This window comes from Vicia villosa, linkage group LG5, assembly GCF_029867415.1.
Source record: "Vicia villosa cultivar HV-30 ecotype Madison, WI linkage group LG5, Vvil1.0, whole genome shotgun sequence".
NCBI lineage: Eukaryota > Viridiplantae > Streptophyta > Magnoliopsida > Fabales > Fabaceae > Vicia > Vicia villosa.
This window is the reverse complement of record NC_081184.1, coordinates 39,156,623-39,176,358: the sequence shown is the minus strand read 5'-3', so window position 1 is coordinate 39,176,358 and position 19,736 is coordinate 39,156,623. Positions and strand designations below refer to the sequence as shown.

Here is a 19,736-nt window from a genome sequence, read left to right as displayed (position 1 = left end):
GAGTTCTCCATGCCATTGATTGTTTGATTGTTTATCCGGTGGTTATTTGATAAATATTTTGTGATTATTAGATTGCGGCTTTGGTTCAACTATAACAAAAGGGCATTTAAAATTAGTTTCAAGGCCCCACACGTCTTTAACCTTGTAACCATATAATTTTTCCAATGAGGAAATTGATAAATATTCAAGTTGACTTACGATGGTTGTTATGTCCAAAGTCTTTCCATCTCTCTTATATCAAATTTAAAGCAATCTAATTTCTAATTTTAGTTATTTGCTTGGCTATTTCCACCAACATTCCAAGAACCTTCTTCTTTTCCCATATAAATTCCCAAATCCTCTCATTCTCCTTTTCATTCATCTAAACTACCTTCTTCACTTCAACATTTTCTTACACACAATCATTCCATCCAAACAGGTCCTAATTATTCTTCATCAAAATGGCTTGCAAACGTCTTTTGGATGATTCTGATCAAGACAAACACAAACGTATCAGAACTACAACAACACCTTCTTTTGCTTCGTATGTTTTTTATTCCTTAAACCAACCCTAAATATTCATTCATCATTCTCTTTGCTTAATATTCTTTATTATTTTTTATGAACAAACTTTATGTATATAGTTTAATTATTAAATGTCGCATATTAATATTAATCACTTTCAATTTTCATGTAACAGTGTAATAGGAGAAGTTGTTATGGTGAAAAACATGCAAAACCTTTTCTCTGGCTTGGAACAATACTTAGAAGAGTGGTAAGTAACAATTCAAATATACTTAAATTAAATTTATCTTTAACAATTGAATGAACTTCTTTTTTACTTTCTTTTTCTTAAATAAAATGTTGTAACAAACGCGCTTTTAATATGATTAGGTGAACGAAGAAGTGGAACGAGCTATGAGACAATGTTATCCATCGCGATCGATGATAACAAAGTCACCTTCATTGAGACTTCAAGCAATGGAACATCCATCAAGTTTTCAATTCATTTTAAAAAAGAAGCTTCCACTTTCAATATTCACATGTAGTAGATTACTAGACATGGATGAAAACTCAATCAATGTCATTCTTGTTGACAAAAGCAATGACCAAAATGTTCCTACAAGTCTACCTCACCCAATCAAGATAGAAATTGTAGTTCTTGATGGAGATTTTCCATCTAGTGAAAAGGAATCATCATGGACTAGTGAAGAATTCAATAGTAATATTGTGAAAGAAAGAAATGGGAAAAGACCATTGCTTACCGGAGAATTGATCTTACTATGAGAGACGGAATTGCACCAATCGGAGATATTGAGTTCATTGATAATTCAAGTTGGACTCGTAGCAGAAAGTTTAGACTTGGTGTTCGAGTTGCTCATGGGAGCAATCAAAATGTTTGAATCCTGTAGGCATGACCGAACCCTTTGTTGTTAAGGATCATCGCGGAGAATGTGAGTTTTTTTTCTTTCGTTTAGTTAAGAAAGGTTATAACAACTATTAATCAATTGTTAGTTGGTAACATGACTTTCATTTGTTTTTAATTTATTTTAAGATTGTTGAAAAATAAAACTAATTATATATTTTTTATACAAATGAAGTGTACAAGAAGCACCATCCACCAAGTCTAAACGATGAAGTATGGCGTTTAGAGAAAATTGGAAAAGACGGAGCTTTTCACAAAAAATTGACTACAGCAAAGATCACGACAATCCAAGAGTTTCTCAAATTATCTGTAGTTGATCCTCAAAGACTCCGAAAGGTACGTACATAAACAATACACTCTCTCTAAACTCAATAAAAATATCATTAGTGTTAAGTAAATTATTAAAATTTATAATAAATGAGCTAATAATGTTTATATGATTTTGCACTCAGATATTAGGCGTTGCAATGTCAGAGAAAATGTGGGATGTAACAATGAAACATGCAAAGACTTGTGTAATGGGAAGCAAACTATATGTGTACCGTGGGCCCCAGTTTACCATTTATCTGAATGCCATATGTCAAATGGTTAGAGCTTATACCATGAATGGACAAACCATTCCCAACAGAGACATCAGCAACATCAACAAGGTACATTTATTTAACTATACAAAAAATTCCCTTGTTTGTTTCATTACTATAATTTTACTAAGATATGATTTTTAACCTATAGTTTATTTGTTTCATTAACAGAGCTACATACAAAACTATGTGAGAGAAGCATGTAATAGATGGAATGAGTTGGAGGAAATTGATGAAGGTTTGAATGAGAATTTGGAACCAAGTCAATTTCAAAACAATAATAATCATGGAGCATCAGTCATAGGATATGATCAGCATCAGTATTTTGGTGATAAATGTATAGAGGGTGGAAATTATTTAGCAAACAATAATGCTAATAATAATAATGCAGAAATAGGGTGTATAGAATGGTCACCATTTGCCACGTCACCATTCATGAATGGAATGCCTTATAGCTTCTCAGAGTCACAATCAGATGGTGGTGATATAACACCTTCAAGCTCAGGACCAGTCATTGGTGGAGCCTCCTCTTCAAGATGGTAATATGATAAGTATTTTGAAGAATCAAATTAGTGTTAAGTGTTGGCCAAAAAAAAATGGTTTAGCCTAGGTTGGGGTCATTTTAGTCTTTCTCTTTGTAGTTAGGTATAGTGATTTTCTAGTCCCATTTTAAGGTTGTGAAATATGGGTCTTCTTCAACTTCTGCACAAAAAAATTTGCAAACCTGCCTTTACTGGCCAGTGTTGATATGTGTATTCAAAATTTCAGCAATTACAATTTGAAAAACAGAAAAGCAATTACAAAGCAATATTTTAATTAAAAGCATGTGAAAAGTATTAAAAATAAAGTATTGATACATAGACCGATCCTCTATAAGTCGATGTTGATGATCTTACACTTGAACAACGTATTTGTAAGTAATATTTTTTTTAATTAAAATAATATTCTGCCAGTGGCTAGTAAAAAGATGTCTCGCATAATATTGAGACAATGTGTGACACAATATGATCGAAAAAGAGTGATGAACAAGATAAACAAAATACAAGGTAAGTCATACATATAATTGATATTTTAGTTTCATACCACGTCACCAACATCTGGAGGGTTGTAGTCCAAATGAAAAGAAATTAACTAATTCAAGTAGTCAATATTACATGTCTGTCTCATTTAAACTCTCTCAGTTCATTGTCTTTTTCTTACAAATACATGTGGATTTCAATTCAGGTTTCTATGAATCTGAGATCCCCTCACTTTCACTTAAATACTCTTCCAATTTTTTTTTGTAAGAAAACAATTATATATGGAGTAATTTAAATCACAGTTATAGATCAAACATTCTATCAATCTAAAATAAGAAAGACTTAAGATAGAGTATTACACAAGAAAATACGAAGACTATACTAAATTGAAAATATGATGTACAATTCTTCATAACAGACGAGTCTTCAAACAAGAAAAACCATTTTTTAACAAGCAATGCAATCAAGCAGAAACACCTAGTAGAATTTAATAAAAAAACAAGCTAAATCCAAAAACAACAAATTAAATCTTCTGAAGTAAATCCAAATCCAAATATTATGATTAAATCATAATCAATAAAAATCTTCTTCATTTAGATATATGATTTAATAAAAATCACATTTGACCTGATTTAGATTAAAATACTTTCTCGTAATGAATCTTTGCAAACTTCTAGAAGAACTAAAACATAACCAAATTTTGTAATTAATGCTTAAGTGATCACAACCAGTTGAGTAACACTTGCCATTGTCAAACAGAGACATGATTTCTTACAATAAGTCAAGACATCTTGCTTAACAAGTTGCCTACAAAAATGAACCAATCACTTGTAATCGAAAACTCCCTAATTGACTATTTTTAGGCAAAACAATAAACAAAAGATTAACACACCTTCTTCTAGATTAGAGGCATATCCGATAAGAATACAAATAAAAATATAAAATCGTTCATCTATGCAACAAAAACAAGTATCCATCCAATATACATTACAAAAAATAGAATGTGCTTATTCTCCATGTATTTGCCTAAAAATAGGCAAAGATGAGAAAACTTAGTAAAAAAAATAACAAACTAGTCAATGCAAAAACACCCAAAATGGACTAGAACATAAAAAAAAATCTCAAACAGCGCAACAAACCAACAAATTAATAGAGATAATTACGGAGGCAGAGTAGAAGTATCATCATGTGGAGCGGATTAATCCACGTCCTCGTCACTATCTTTTTCTTCATTACTGGACATACCTTTATTCCGATCCAGTGGAATAACATCTAGAATTGTAGTCTGAGATGAGGAGGCACCAACTTCTTGAGGACTCAACATTTTGATGAGTCCTTTAGACACGCCTTTTCTAGAAGTGGATGTGGAAATGATTTTCTGTTGAGTTTTGGTTTCATGGATTAGAGACTTCAGAATATGATTCTCACAGACCCAAACAAGGAAGTGGCATCAATCATATCTTCATCAACATCCAAATCAGATTCATAAAAGTCAAAACATTAAGAAGAGAAATGTTAGATACATTTTCCCAACAAAAAATTTGTAATTAAAATTCAGCAACTCGAGATCAACACCTATTTCATCTTCACTAGTAATAAAATGATTCTTTTGTCCAATTAAAATACTATAAAGTAACTAAGGAAACTCAATGAGAAGTTTAACAACATATGGCTCACTGTTAACAAAATAGATCCACATTCACCAGTACCAGGTCTCGTGATTGGTGAGGGTGGAGTATTGTAACCCTAATAAGACCACGAATCTAGAATAAGAAGAGTCAGATAAGCATTAACCTTGAACCAATTCCTAGAACCAAAGTAACTAAGTCATGTTAGAGAGTGAGCACAAAGTTAAACACCAACCCTAGTGGGTATGAAACCTGACTCCAATCGATCCACAACTCTTACCTGGTTAGACAAGAGAACAAAATATGCTTTTGTTTTCCTAGGAATTTTATCTGGAGAAAAGTCAACGACGAATGTTGATAGCCATGTTAAAAAATGCTAAGTGTTAGAAAGTCTTGACTGAAAAGACTTCGATTTATCATCCACGTCGACCAAAAACGTTTGACGAAGTGTGGGGAACATACATGGTTTGGAAGATTCTCAAGAAAAAATCCACAAGATTAGGTTCACTCTCTCTTTAAAACATTTCATGAATCTCAAAAAGGGTTTTTCAACAGGACGATTGGATTCGACAAGGTCCCCAGTTATCAAGGACTTAATATATTTTCTAAGTCTAAAAGGCAATTAAGTGAAGATATGTTTCGACAAGTGCTATGGAACTAAAACATGTAATCTTTTAGGTAGTTGGGAAGATTGAAGCAGTTATCGACATAGGTATCAACATGATATTGTTTTTCTCGACATTTATACCCTTGAAGACGTGTGGAGACAAGTTAGACTATGAAGACCTAAGTAGTGGGATGCGTGTCAGATCTTTAGGATTTAACTGTTGTTGACAATTTTGTTTTTAACATTATATAATGCAAGGTTATGCATTGTAGTCATGTAGCGGTGAAATACAACAAGTCGGGTCGCAAATTCTCACAGATTATCTATAGAACTAAAGTACCCAAATCCTCGAGCGAAATAGTTTGTGAAATATGTGAGTGTGCGTCCACCCCTTTTAAAATCTCTGCAAATCTTTTATATTCAAAGCTTTTACTTTAAATGTTATTTACTTCATTAACTTTGTGTCCTGTCTATTATCTTTACCCAAAATTTATTATTGGTTCCAGTTGTTTATTATTCAAGCGTTATAAATCCAAAACAAACACATTTTCTCACTAAATCCCCTTTACATAATATATCTCCGAGATTTTTTGAGTTAATCTCTTAAATGAATTAAACTCGTGATTGTTTACTAAAATAGCAGTGAACATGTTTCCCTACCTAAAAAATAAATATTTTCATCGTTATGTCATGTAATGTCAGAGTAAATTAAAAATTAGATGCTAAATAAAAGGTCATGCAAGAACCCAATTCATTTTATTCCCAATCAATATATATCATATGTTCCACACCCAAAATAATTTTGGGGGGAAGAAACCTCAATTGCATTACATATCATCAATAGATGCTCAAAAAAGAAGTTCATGAACAATGCACATTGTCATACCCCAAAATTTGCCCTCCATATTCCAGTTACAATGATTCAAAGTTCAAGGTTCAGTTCCAAAGATTACTTACTCAAAAGTTCAGATGATCCACAGTCAACTGGTTTGACCTAAAAGTCAACCATAATCAGAGCATAGTCAAAGCCTCCCAATTTTGGTCAACATCAAGTATATGAAGCATAACCATCATTTGATCAAAGATTGATCATGATTCCATTAATAGAAACTCAGAGATGAACGAATACAAAAAGGTTCAAATTAGGGTTTCTTAGGAGAAAGTCAACCCAACTTTGACTGGGCATACCTTTCACATGGAACATCAAAAATTCCCCACTCAAAGCCTATTTTGAAGGAAATTGGATTCTCTACAACTTTGCCTCTCACAAGCCAGGGCTAGAAATGATTCATTTGAGAGATACAGTGCAAAAGATTACAGGTCATTTTCAAGCATCCTTCAAAAGCAGTTTTCTTCCAAAGAGGATATGATCAAAATAAAAGCTCCAAATGAAAGATATATTCCAAAGTGGCTTGTAGAGGACCTCTTGAGGTTTCCAAAGAGTATTAGAACTCCTTCATAGCTCAAAAATTGAAGAAGATATGACTTGTCAAAGTTGGGCAATTTTTGGAAGCAAAATGTGAAGTAAAGAGGGTTCAAATTGGAATATTTTGCAAATGGGCCTATGTTTTATAACTCAAACTTGATCCACAAGATGCCCAAACCATAAGCCACGAATTTCACCTTTTATTTTATTTTATATGATTTTTTATTTTATTTAAAAATGATATAAAATGATATAATTGAAGAGAATCAAATATTATGTCAAAAATACTCACATAAACCACTTCCAATCAACATTTATGGCTAAATATAAGATATTTTCGTGGATTATTGATTAAGGAAGGAATTGATACAATATTGGTTCAAATATAGCAAGTTTTCATTCAAGAGTAAAGTGAATTTCTCAAATTTTGCAAGATTGGATTTAGGAGGCCTTTGGACTATTTTCTTGACCTAATTGGTGCCTCTATAAATATATAATACAATGCAATGGAGTAGGGGACGAAATTCTGGGCAGAGAAAGCTTTGGAGAACACAAAAATCTTCAAGAAATTGAGATTTCGGTTTCAAGGAATTAGTGACTCTCAACAAAATCTAAAGGTTTCAAAACGTTCCTCAAGCGATTCTGAACGTGTGGGGATCATTACGCATCATCAGCAACCCCAGAATTACCTCCTATAAGCTGAGGTAGGTCCTTCTAAATCTTGTCTCGATTAGCATAATTATGGCATTCATGTGTTAAATTGTATGTGTATTATGCTTTGGGTGGTAACTGTGAATGTTTCTGGGTAATCTAATTGGAGTTTGCGTGGTCCGGTCGTATTCTGCCATTAACGGCCAAGCTAGGGTTCTTGGTCAGAATTTGGGGTTTTCTGATAAAGGGGAAATTAGGTTAAATAAAGCATAGGGTTGAATTCGTATGGTTTAGACGAGGCTTTATGAATAGGTGCGAAAAGTTTATATACACAGGGGCTCGATTCGTTATTTTTCCAGGTTCTTGTTTGCTACGAACGAAGCGTAGCTACTTCGTAGCTATTTCTCTGAATGTTACAGATCTTCATGAAGAAGATGAATATGTGGCAACGTGCCATTGGGTCTTTTAAAACTTCGCGCGCGTTTGTCTCTTTGGTAATGGCGCATTTGATATATTGACATGGGCGCGCGTTGTAAACAAACATGAATGGTAGATGGGTTGGTGGAGAAACGCGTATTGGAGTGGAGGGTCACAGGTTCGAACCCTCCCTCCAACATATTATTTTTCTGAAATTTCTAACTCTGGATCCGGTGTGTGCATCATCATAGGACTCATCATAAGCCCTTCTGATCTGAACCATTAAATCACCACTCAGCTTGATTCAACGCCCCAGATTAAGTACCCATACTATATACCCTAATAGCAGCTACACATAATCATAACCTCTAATAATTTTAAATAATTTTGATTATTTGTTTATTTAAATTAAAATATTTTTTAATATGTTATTTATTATATAATAATTATTTTTTTTAAATGAATTAGTATATAATATTTATATTAAAATTTTAATTCGTTGTTCGTTCCGATTAAATCAATTAATCGCTATGGTCAATGATAATTTTAATTAAAATGATTATTTAATTAAAATGCGATTAATTCCTATTTGGTTAAATGGTTTTGACTATCTTATTAGTCGCGGTGATTAACCTTTCTATTTTCCATACTTCAAATTTGTTATTCTTTTTAATCGAATCAATCGATTGCGAGGGGTAACAATGCAAATCAATTCATAATTATTAAAAAATATCATAATTCGTTATCAGTAATAATCAAATCAATTGATTAAAATTGGTAACGATACAACTTCAAATCTGTTAACTATGGCGATTGAATCTATTGATCGTTGCGGTTAATAGTGCTAAATCAAATCAGGGTTGTACGCCCAAATCATAAAACACTTCAAATCAAACTTCGGATTTTCATCCTCATTCAAAAAAACTACGATAGGCCATTCAAAAAGCCTCAAAACAATTTCAAACCATTCAAATCAAATTCTAAGGCGTACAATCCTGTCCCCGAACTACGTAGACTCTGATCCTCCCTAAGGAGGTACGTAGGCACTTGGCAACAAGGCGAGTCCCCCTCCTCCAAATCTTAATCATGTCCATAATTAAGCTTTAACCCTATTAACTTTCTGCCACCTTTCTTTATTTTTTGCCATAACCCTTATCTTTGCAATGTTAACCTTTAGGAAAGGGTTGAGGGTGCCTAACACCTTCCCTCGACCTGAATATAGTATCTTACCCTGATCTCTATACTGCGTAGGGTTTCCTATTCGCCCTTCAGAATAGGTGGCGACTCTAAACCTTTCAATTTTAGGGCAGGTTGCTACACACATCTTAGATAGCTCTAAAGCCAAGTGTTTCACATTTTAGAATTTTTGGCTCACTTTGCTTCAGATATGTACTTTAATACTAAAGAACAAAGTTAGATGATAAATGTCACGTATTGATCATGATATGTCATCATTCAACACATGTTTACAAACTATTCAAACCTAGTAAGAATAATATGGTAATATGTAGAGATGTAAAATTTGATGAAAAAATGGTGAACATGCCTGAAAGCTTTAAATAATCAAATGCAGAATGATGCAAACTTATTAAATATTTGTACAACATTGCAAGAAGATCATGTAGGGGAAGTTGTACAAGAATAAGAGGTGGTGAGATCAACTAGGACTATAATTCAATCAGTTAGACTAATTGACTATGAAATATTTCAAAACTAAGATATATATGTGGATTGTGACTCGGTTGAAGAAGTCATGATGGCTAAATATGAGCCAATTGACCTTAATCAAGCATTGAAAGATGAAAATTAATAAGAAACTATGAAGGAAGAATCAAGAAAATTGAGAAGAATTAGACTTGATTGAGAAGAATTAGATATGAGAGCTGGTTAATTACTAAAGAAAGAGAACTATAGATGTAAAAGGTCTATAAGCTAAAGCTCATACAAAATTAGTGAGTTAGAGAAATTCGAGATGAGAAACTTCAACCATGCAATTACTCCTATGAAAACATGTATACAGTTGAAGAAGGGCACAAATGATAAACTTGTATATGCAACCTTGTATAAGGAGATATTGACCTGCTAGGATATATATAAAACACTAGACCAAACATTTGTGATATTGTTGGCTTGGTAAGAATATTCATGGAGCTCAGAGAAACAAGAAATAACGATCCTATCATATTGTGAGGCAGAATATGCTTCGACCTCTTATGAAACTTGCGAAGCATTGTGGATGAAAATATTGTTAGAAGAATTGGAGTTTAGTGAAGTTGTGATGATCAAGTTGTTAGTTAACAATAAATCAACAATTAATTTGGGTAATCATTCAATGAGTCATTGAAGAAACAAATCTAGAAATAGATTATCTGTTTTTAAGAGATCAAGTTAGCTAGGATAGATTGAAGATTGTATATTGCAAAATTAAGTTACAACTTGGAGATACTCTACCCAAACCATTGAATAAAGAAAGGTTTGAATATTTCAAAGGCTTCATGGTAATGAGAAGGCTAGGTAATTTAAATTAGGACGAGTATTGACATTTTACTTTAGATTTAGTGGCATTTTGATGATGTTGAAAGTAAGTGACTTGCAACACAAATAAATTATTACAAACTAATTAATTATTTTTCTCTCTATTTAAACTCCCGCCTATAGTTGTAATTCATCTAGGTCATTAATATCAATCCTCTTTCCTTAATTACATCTTGTACCTCGTTAAACTTTATCATTCTTTCTTATATCCACTAACTTGTGAATCAAGCAATCCCAACAACTCCACACATGTAGGATAGATCATGTAATGTACCAATTGCACACACATTATATTTCTATATTAGGAAAATCCTAAAAAGTTCCACATTGGTTGGAGATAAAGCATTGAAAGAATATATATAGAGAGACACTCCTCACCTTACCAACCGGTTTTGTAAGGATGAGTTAGGTCAAACTCTAATATTTTATTATGTGTTTTAGAATTTGTATCAAGACCACCAAGAAAAATTATATAACAAGACTTTTATTTTATTTTTTATAGTAATAGACAGCTATTTCATATGTTAAGAATAATAAAACCAACGTTCAAGTCCTCATAATTAAGTACTTTCTTTCACTTGACATATTATACCTAGCAAAACATTGCTCTTTCAATTTCATCTCAACTAGTCCCTTATATATATGAAAGTCAAATTACAATTTTTTTTCTAATGCCACCTTAAGGTTCCATCATCAATGATTGCTCCCGAGAAGCTATAAGCTATTCCATTCAACAACGATGACGTGGCAAATGGTGACCATTCTATGCAACCAGATTTATCAACAAAAAAGTCATTCTCCTCATATGATGCTTGATGATTATTGTTTTGAAATCGTTCCACACTTTCACCTATAGAGTGAGATTCAACAAAACAATTTATTATAATAATATTGTCAAATAACTTTGCATAGTCACATAGAGGCAACAAATTGATTGATAGAACATACCTTGAGTTAACAAAGCAACATTATCATTCAAAGCTTCTTCAATTTCTTCCAACTCATTCCATCTATCATATGCTTCTCTCACATAATTTTGCATGTAGTTCTGCTAATGAAATAGACTATAGGTTAAAAATCAATGCCAAGTAATTAAAGTGATAGAACAAATATATACATTTTTAGTATGAATAAAAATAAATGTACCTTGTTGATGTTGCTAATGTCTCTGTTGGGAATGGTTTGGCCATTGATGTTATAAGCTCTAACCATTTGACATATGGCATTCAGATAAATGGTAAGTTGAGGACCACGGTAGACATAAAGTTTGTTTCCCATTACACAAGTCTTTGCATGTTTCATTGTTGCATCCCACATTTTCTCTGACATTCCAATGCCTAATATCTGGTTCCAAAATCATATAAACATCATTAGCTTATTTACTATAAAAATTGTTAATCATTTATTTAACATTAATGATATGTTTTTGAGTTTATAGAGGGTGTATTGTATATGTATGTACCTTTCTTAGTCTATGAGGATCAACTACAGATAATTTGAGAAACTCTTGAACTGTTGTGATCTTTGCTGAAGTCAATTTTTTGTGAAAAGCTCCGTCTTTTCCAATCTTCTCTAAACGCCACACTTTATCATTTAGACTTGGTGGATGGTGTTTCTTGTACACTTCATTTGTATCCAAAAAAAAATTAATTAATTATATATCTTAACCTCAAGATAAACTAAACAAATTGAAACATGTTGCCAACTAACTACTAATTAAAAGGAAAGAAAGAAAACTCACATTCACCGCGATGATCCTTAACAACAAAAGGTTCGGTCATGCCTTCACGAATTCGAACATTTTGATTAGTCCCTTGAGTAATTCTAACACCAATTCTAAACTTTCTGCTACGAATCCAGCTCGAATTATCGGTGAACTCAATATCTCCAATCGGTGCAATTCCGTCTCTCATAGTAAGATTCAGTTCTCCCGTAAGCAATGGTCTCTTCCCGGTTCTTTCTTTCACAATATTACTATTGAATTCTTCACTAGTCCATGATGATTCCTTTTCACTAGATGGAAAGTCTCCATCAAGAACTACAATTTCTATCTTGATTGGGTGAGGTAGACTTGTAGCAACATTTTGGCCATTGCTTTTGTCAACAAGAATGACATTGATTGAGTTTTCATCCATGTCTAGTAATCTACTACCTGTGAATATTGAAAGAGGAAGCTTCTTTTTGAAAATGAATTGAAAACTTGATGGATGTTCCATTGCTTGAAGTCTCAATGAAGGTGACTTTGTTATCATCGATCGCGATGGATAACATTGTCTCATTGCTCGTTCCACTTCTTCGTTCACCTGATCATATTAAGGGCGCGTGGATAAATTTAATTAAAAATATAGTTGATAATAACTTCATTTGTAAAAAATAGTAAAAGTTGAATTGTTACTCACCACTCTTCTAAGTAATGGTTCCAAGCCAGAGAAAAGGTTTTGCATATTTCTCACCATAACAATTTCTCCCATTACACTGTTACATGAGAATTGAGAGTAATTAATATTAATTTAATATGCAACATTTAATAATTAAGCTATATAAATATAGTTGGATCATAAATAATGATTAAGAACATTAAGCAAAGAAAATTGATTTAAGAAATAAAAACATACGAAGCTAAAGAAGGTGTTGTTGTAGTTCTGATACGTTTGTGTTTGTCTTGATCAGAATCATCCAAAAGACGTTTTGAAGCCATTTTGATGAAGAATCTAGGACCTGTTTGGATATGTTATGTTGGTGTATAAGAAAATGTTGAAGTGAAAAAGTTACTTTAGATGAATGAAAAGGAGAATGAGAGGATTTGAGAATTTATATGGGAAAAGAAGAAGGTTCTTGGAAGGTTGGTAGAAATAGCCAAGCAAGTAGCTATAGTTAGAATCACTACAAGAAAAGTGACCTATTGTGACACCCATATTTAGTGATGTCTTGATTTTTGTCACTAAATATTACTTTTACCTACACTTATAAGACATTTACCTACACTTATATTTTATTTCATTGAAATTTATTGAACAGTTTTATATTCTAAACAAATAATATTTTAATATAAATTATAAAATTATTATTTTCACTAAAACACAATACTTAACTTTTTTTAAAAACTATTTTCTATTTTGTTAAATTTTTTTATATATAAAGATAAAAATTATCATTTTTCCAAAAAAAATACAAATCAACTAAAAACTCATAACTTAATTTAAATTACAAAATGTAATTTTCTTTCAGTGTTTTTTTCGCGTTCTCCACTATCTTCATTCTCTACGATTATGTATTTTTGGACGCTTTTTTCCCTCTCGAAACAGAACAACTTCTGTTCGAATCGTGGAAAATGGAAACAGGAACAGAAGCGGAAACGTGAAACACATCATGTTCAAATCGAGGAAAATTGCTTATCATGAAAAGGAAAAACGCCAAAACGTGCTTATTTCGGAAGCGATTCTCAAACGCAATTCCAGAATTATCGGCACAGGTTTGATGTGTTAGAACAAGATTTGTTCTGATCAATATTCTTAGTTTTGATGATAACAAGGATATGAATTTTGTGTGAGATAATGTGGTACTCTAATACATTGCAATTTCCATTTCAGGAAATATATAAAGAGTATGCACAAATCAGCGCTCAGAAGCTTTGTCTCAGAAGGTTCAGCATGCAACATCAGAACATGGTCTGGCAAGACATCAGAAGATGGTCAAGGCAGAATCAGAACATGGGTCTATGGAAGCATCAGAAGAACTTGAGATCAGAAGCAGAAGCACTGAAGTTCTCATGGTATCACGCTCAGAAGCACTTCAAGGTCAGAAGATAAGAAGATGCTATGCACCAAGCTGTTTGACTCTGATGATATTCAAATATTCTATTCACAAACATCAGATCAGAAGAAAGTACAAGTGGCAGGCTACACTGACTGACAAAAGGAACGTTGGAAGCTATTAAAGGCAACGTCAGTAGGCACAGCGTGAACAAGGCTCGAGGTAGTTGACAAAAGCGTGAAACATTAAATGTAAAGCTGTACGGAACACGCAAAGCATTAAATGCTCCCAACGGTCATCTTCTCAAGCGCCTATATATATGAAGTTCTGATGAGAAGCAAGGTTGACGATTTTGAAAGAACCAATTCTGAAAAACTTGCTGAAACGCTGTTCTAACTCAAAGCTCAGAAAACTTCATCTTCATCAAAGCTCACTACATTGCTGTTGTAATATATTAGTGAGATTAAGCTTAAACGTTAAGAGATATATCACTGTTGTGATTATAGCTTTTTAGAAGTATTGTAAAACTCTTATTTGATTACATTAATTTATAAGTAACTAGAGTGATCAAGTGTTGATCAGAATACTCTAGGAAGTCTTAACTTGTGTCTAAGCAGTTGTAATTAGAGTGATCACGTGGTGGTCAGGATACTCTAAGAAAGTCTTAGCTTGTGTCTAAGCATTTGTTCCTAGAGTGATCAGGTTGTGATCAGGATACTCTAGAAGACTTAGTCGCGGACTAAGTGGAAAACCATTGTAATCTGTTACGATTAGTGGATTAAATCCTCAGGTGAGGTAAATCACTCCGCGGGGGTGGACTGGAGTAGTTTAGTTAACAACGAACCAGGATAAAAATAACTGTGCAATTTATTTTTATCGTTCAAGTTTTTAAGACTACACTTATTCAAACCCCCCCTTTTCTAAGTGTTTTTCTATCCTTCAATTGGCATCAGAGCGCCGGTTCTAAGGTGCAAGCACTTAACCATGTTTAGAAAAGATTCAGGAAGAGAAAAACGCTTCAGTAAAAGATGGCTGGTGAAGTTCCAACAAATCCAGCTGCATCTACATCTGGCTCTGCTGAGCAATACAATGGTAACAATGGTTATACTAGACCACCAGTATTTGATGGTGAAAACTTTGAATACTGGAAAGATAAACTGGAAAGTTACTTTCTTGGTCTAGATGCTGATCTATGGGATCTTCTGTTGGATGGTTACAAACATCCTGTTAAAGCTACTGGTGTAAGGCTCACGAGAAGCAAAATGACTGATGATCAAAAGAAAGATTTCAAAAATCATCACAAATGCAGGACTGTTTTGCTGAATGCTATCTCTCATGCTGAGTATGAGAAGATATCTAACAGGGAAACGGCCCATGACATATATGAATCCTTGAAGATGACTCATGAAGGAAATGCTCAAGTCAAGGAGACCAAAGCTCTTGCTCTAATCCAGAAATATGAAGCCTTCAAGATGGAGGATGATGAAGATATTGAGAAGATGTTCTCAAGATTTCAAACTCTAACTGCTGGATTGAGAGTTCTGGATAAAGGCTACACCAAGGCTGATCATGTAAAGAAGATTATCAGAAGCTTACCCAGAAGATGGGGTCCAATGGTAACAGCATTCAAGATTGCCAAGAATCTGAATGAAGTTTCTTTGGAAGAGCTTATCAGTGCCTTGAGAAGCCATGAAATAGAGCTGGACGCAAACGAGCCTCAGAAGAAAGGTAAGTCTATTGCATTAAAATCTAATGTTAAAAAATGCACTAACGCTTTTCAGGCTAGAGAAGAAGATCCTGAAGAATCAGAATCTGAAGAAGAAGATGAACTGTCCATGATCTCCAGAAGGGTAAACCAACTCTGGAAGAGCAAGCAAAGGAAGTTCAGAGGCTTCAGAAGTTCAAAGAAATTTGAACGAGGAGAATCTTCTGGTGACAGAAGATCTGACAAGAAGAAGGTTGTCTGCTATGAGTGCAATGAGCCTGGACATTACAAGAATGAGTGTCCGAAACTTCAGAAGGAGAATCCCAAGAAGAAGTTTCATAAGAAGAAAGGTCTTATGGCAACATGGGATGATTCTGAGTCAGAATCAGGATCAGATTCTGAAGGAGAGCAGGCAAACTTTGCGCTGATGGCGACAGAAGAAGATCGATCAGAATCTACATCAGAATCAGATTCTGAAGAGGTATTTTCTGAACTATCTAGAGAAGAGTTAGTTTCCAGTCTAACAGAGCTTCTTGAATTAAAAGCTCATCTTAGTATCAAATACAAAAAGCTGAAAAAGCAATTTGAATTTGAAACTAAGAAGCTTGAGTTGGAAAATTCTGAATTAAAATAAAAAGTTTTAAAATTATCCAATAATGTTGGATCTCCTTCTGATTCAGAAAAATCCACTCCCAGTCTGAATCATATTCTGAAAGAATATGATTTAAGTTTCAGGAAGTTCTTATCTAGAAGTATTGGCAGAAGTCAGCTAGCTTCTATGATATATGCTGTGTCTGGGAACAAGAGAGTTGGCATTGGTTATGAGGGTGAAATCCCATACAAGCTTGAATCTGTGGATGATATGAAAATATCGTACAAGCCTCTGTATAACCAATTTAAATTTGGCCACTCCCATGATATTAAGCACACATCACATGCACAAAGTTTTCACATAACACACACCAAGAAGCATGTGACACAACCTAAGAAATATCATGGAACTCAGAATAAGAAGTATCATACTGTTCCTCCTGCTAAATATTTTGCTAAACCCAAGTTCAATCAGAACTTGAGGAGAACTAACAAGAAAGGACCCAAGAAATTGTGGGTACCTAAGGAGAAGATAATTTCTGTTGCAGATATCCTTGGCGGCAAAGAGGACAGAAAGCAAAATGTCATGGTACCTGGACTCTGGGTGCTCGCGACACATGACGGGAAGAAGGTCTACATTCCAAGACTTGATGCTTAAACCAGGTGGAGAAGTCAAGTTTGGAGGAGATCAGAAGGGCAAAATCATTGGCTCTGGAACCATAAGTCTTGGTATCTCTCCTTCCATAACTAATGTACTTCTTGTAGAAGGATTAAAGCATAACTTATTGTCCATAAGTCAATTAAGTGACAATGGTTATGATATAATCTTCAATCAAAAGTCTTGCAAGGCTGTAAGTCAGAAGGATGGCTCAATCCTATTTACAGGCAAGAGGAAGAACAACATTTATAAGATTGATCTTTCTGATCTTGAGAAGCAGAAGGTGACTTGTCTTATGTCTGTTTTTGAGGAGCAATGGGTCTGGCACAGAAGATTAGGACATGCTAGTTTGAGAAAGATTTCTCAGATTAACAAACTAAATCTGGTCAGAGGACTCCCAAATCTGAAATACAAATCAGATGCTCTTTGTGAAGCATGTCAGAAGGGAAAGTTCTCCAGACCTGCATTCAAGTCTAAGAATGTTGTTTCTACCTCAAGACCGTTAGAACTCTTGCACATTGATCTGTTTGGCCCAGTCAAAACAGCATCTGTCAGAGGGAAGAAATATGGATTAGTCATCGTTGATGATTATAGCCGCTGGACGTGGGTAAAGTTCTTGAAACACAAGGATGAGTCTCATTCAGTGTTCTTTGAATTCTGCACTCAGATTCAATCTGAGAAAGAGTGTAAAATCATAAAGGTCAGAAGTGATCATGGTGGCGAATTTGAGAACAGATTCTTTGAGGAGTTCTTCAAAGAAAATGGTATTGCCCATGATTTCTCTTGCCCCAGAACTCCACAGCAAAATGGAGTTGTAGAGCGAAAGAATAGGACTCTACAAGAAATGGCCAGAACCATGATCAATGAAACCAATATGGCTAAGCATTTCTGGGCAGAAGCAATTAACACTGCATGCTATATTCAGAATAGAATCTCTATCAGACCTATTCTAAATAAGACTCCTTATGAATTGTGGAAGAACAGAAAGCCCAACATTTCATATTTCCATCCTTTTGGATGTGTATGTTTTATTCTGAATACTAAAGATCATCTTGGTAAGTTTGATTCTAAAGCTCAAAAGTGTTTCCTTCTTGGATATTCTGAACGCTCTAAAGGCTACAGAGTATACAATACTGAAACATTGATTGTAGTAGAATCAATCAATATCAGGTTTGATGATAAGCTTGGTCTTGAAAAACCAAAGCAGTTTGAGAATTTTGCAGATTTTGATATTGATATATCAGAAGTTGAAGAATCAAGAAGCAAAGCTGCAGAAGCTGGCAGTCTCAGAAGCAATGGATCAGAAGATCAAGTTGCTGCATTTTTAGAGAATCTTAGGATTTCTGAAGAACCAACAATCAGAAGATCACCTAGACTTGCTTCAGCTCATTCAGAAGATGTGATCCTTGGAAAGAAAGATGATCCCATCAGAACAAGGGCACTCCTTAAGAACAATGCAGAATGTCAATTAGGTCTTGTTTCTTTGATCGAGCTAACTTCTGTTGATCAAGCTCTAGAAGATCCAGACTGGATAATTGCCATGCAAGAAGAACTAAATCAGTTTACAAGGAATGATGTATGGGACTTGGTTCCTAGACCAAAAGGATTTAACATCATCGGTACTAAGTGGGTTTTCAGAAACAAGCTAAGTGAGAAAGGTGAAGTGGTAAGAAACAAAGCCAGACTAGTTGCTCAGGGTTATAGTCAGCAAGAAGGGATTGATTATACAGAAACTTTTGCACCAGTGGCCAGGTTAGAATCTATTCGTCTATTAGTTTCTTTTGCCACTCAACACAACATCACTCTTTATCAGATGGATGTCAAGAGTGCCTTCTTAAATGGTTATATAGATGAAGAAGTTTATGTTCACCAACCTCCTAGTTTTGAAGACTCCATGTCTCCAAATCATGTTTTCAAATTAAAGAAATCATTATACGGATTGAAACAAGCTCCCAGAGCTTGGTATGAACGTTTGAGTTCTTTCCTTCTGGAAAATGATTTCACTAGAGGAAAAGTGGACACTACTCTCTTTTGTAAGACATTTAAAAAAGGATATTTTAATTTGTCAAATATATGTTGATGATATTATCTTTGGAACATCTAATGCTACACTTGGAAAGGAGTTTGCTGAGTCTATGCAGGCTGAATTTGAAATGAGCATGATGGGAGAACTCAAGTATTTCCTTGGGATTCAAATCAACCAAACTTCCGATGGAACCTATGTTCATCAAACGAAGTATGTGAAAGAACTTCTGAAGAAGTTTAATCTTTCTGAAAGCAAAGAAGCCAAAACTCCTATGCATCCAACATGTGTACTGGGTAAGGATGAGGTAAGTAAGAAGGTAGATCAGAAGTTGTACAGAGGTATGATTGGATCTCTTCTATATCTAACTGCTTCTAGACCTGACATTCTCTTTAGTGTTTGTTTGTGTGCTCGATTCCAATCAGATCCAAGAGAATCTCATTTATCAGCGGTTAAAAGAATTCTAAGGTATCTGAAAGGTACTACTAATGTTGGTTTAGTTTACAGAAGATCTAAAGACTACAACTTAGTAGGATTCTGTGATGCTGACTATGCTGGAGATAGAATAGAAAGAAAGAGCACTTCTGGAAGTTGTCAATTTCTTGGAAGTCATCTGATCTCATGGTACAGCAAGAAGCAAGCTACTATTGCCCTCTCAACAACAGAAGCAGAATATGTTGCTGCTGCTGGTTGTAGCACACAAATGCTCTGGATGAGAAGTCAGCTGGAAGATTATC

General features: G+C 34.1%; 1 protein-coding gene and 1 pseudogene across 2 annotated transcripts; one reads left to right on the top strand and one right to left on the bottom strand.

Moving 5' to 3' along the window:
• Positions 1 to 370: 370 nt before the first annotated feature.
• Positions 371 to 2,861, top strand: LOC131606537 (protein SAR DEFICIENT 1-like; annotated as a pseudogene).
• An 8,025-nt stretch (positions 2,862 to 10,886) lies between these two features.
• On the bottom strand, positions 10,887 to 13,047 carry LOC131606536 (protein SAR DEFICIENT 1-like). 2 transcript variants are annotated; one of them, XM_058878746.1, is made up of 7 exons: positions 12,885 to 13,047; positions 12,669 to 12,744; positions 12,011 to 12,572; positions 11,732 to 11,892; positions 11,416 to 11,613; positions 11,218 to 11,320; positions 10,887 to 11,119 (listed from the first exon to the last, which is right to left on the bottom strand). In XM_058878746.1, the coding sequence occupies exons 1-7, from the start codon at positions 12,965 to 12,967 to the stop codon at positions 10,938 to 10,940; spliced, it is 1,365 nt and encodes a 454-aa protein (XP_058734729.1). In that variant the 5' UTR covers positions 12,968 to 13,047; the 3' UTR covers positions 10,887 to 10,937. The 2 variants fall into 2 exon arrangements, with proteins under 2 accessions (XP_058734729.1, XP_058734730.1); XM_058878747.1 differs by having other exon boundaries at positions 11,218 to 11,317; positions 12,885 to 13,045.
• Positions 13,048 to 19,736: the final 6,689 nt, after the last annotated feature.

Excerpts from the sequence above, each read along its gene's own strand:
- LOC131606536 (XM_058878746.1), bottom strand. The coding sequence starts at position 12,967 with ATGGCTTCAAAACGTCTTTTGGATGATTCTGATCAAGACAAACACAAA. Across the intron at positions 11,321-11,415 it reads ACATTAGCAACATCAACAAG|CAGAACTACATGCAAAATTA; the intron begins GTACATTTATTT and ends CTATTTCATTAG. Across the intron at positions 11,120-11,217 it reads TGTTGCTTTGTTAACTCAAG|GTGAAAGTGTGGAACGATTT; the intron begins GTATGTTCTATC and ends CTCACTCTATAG.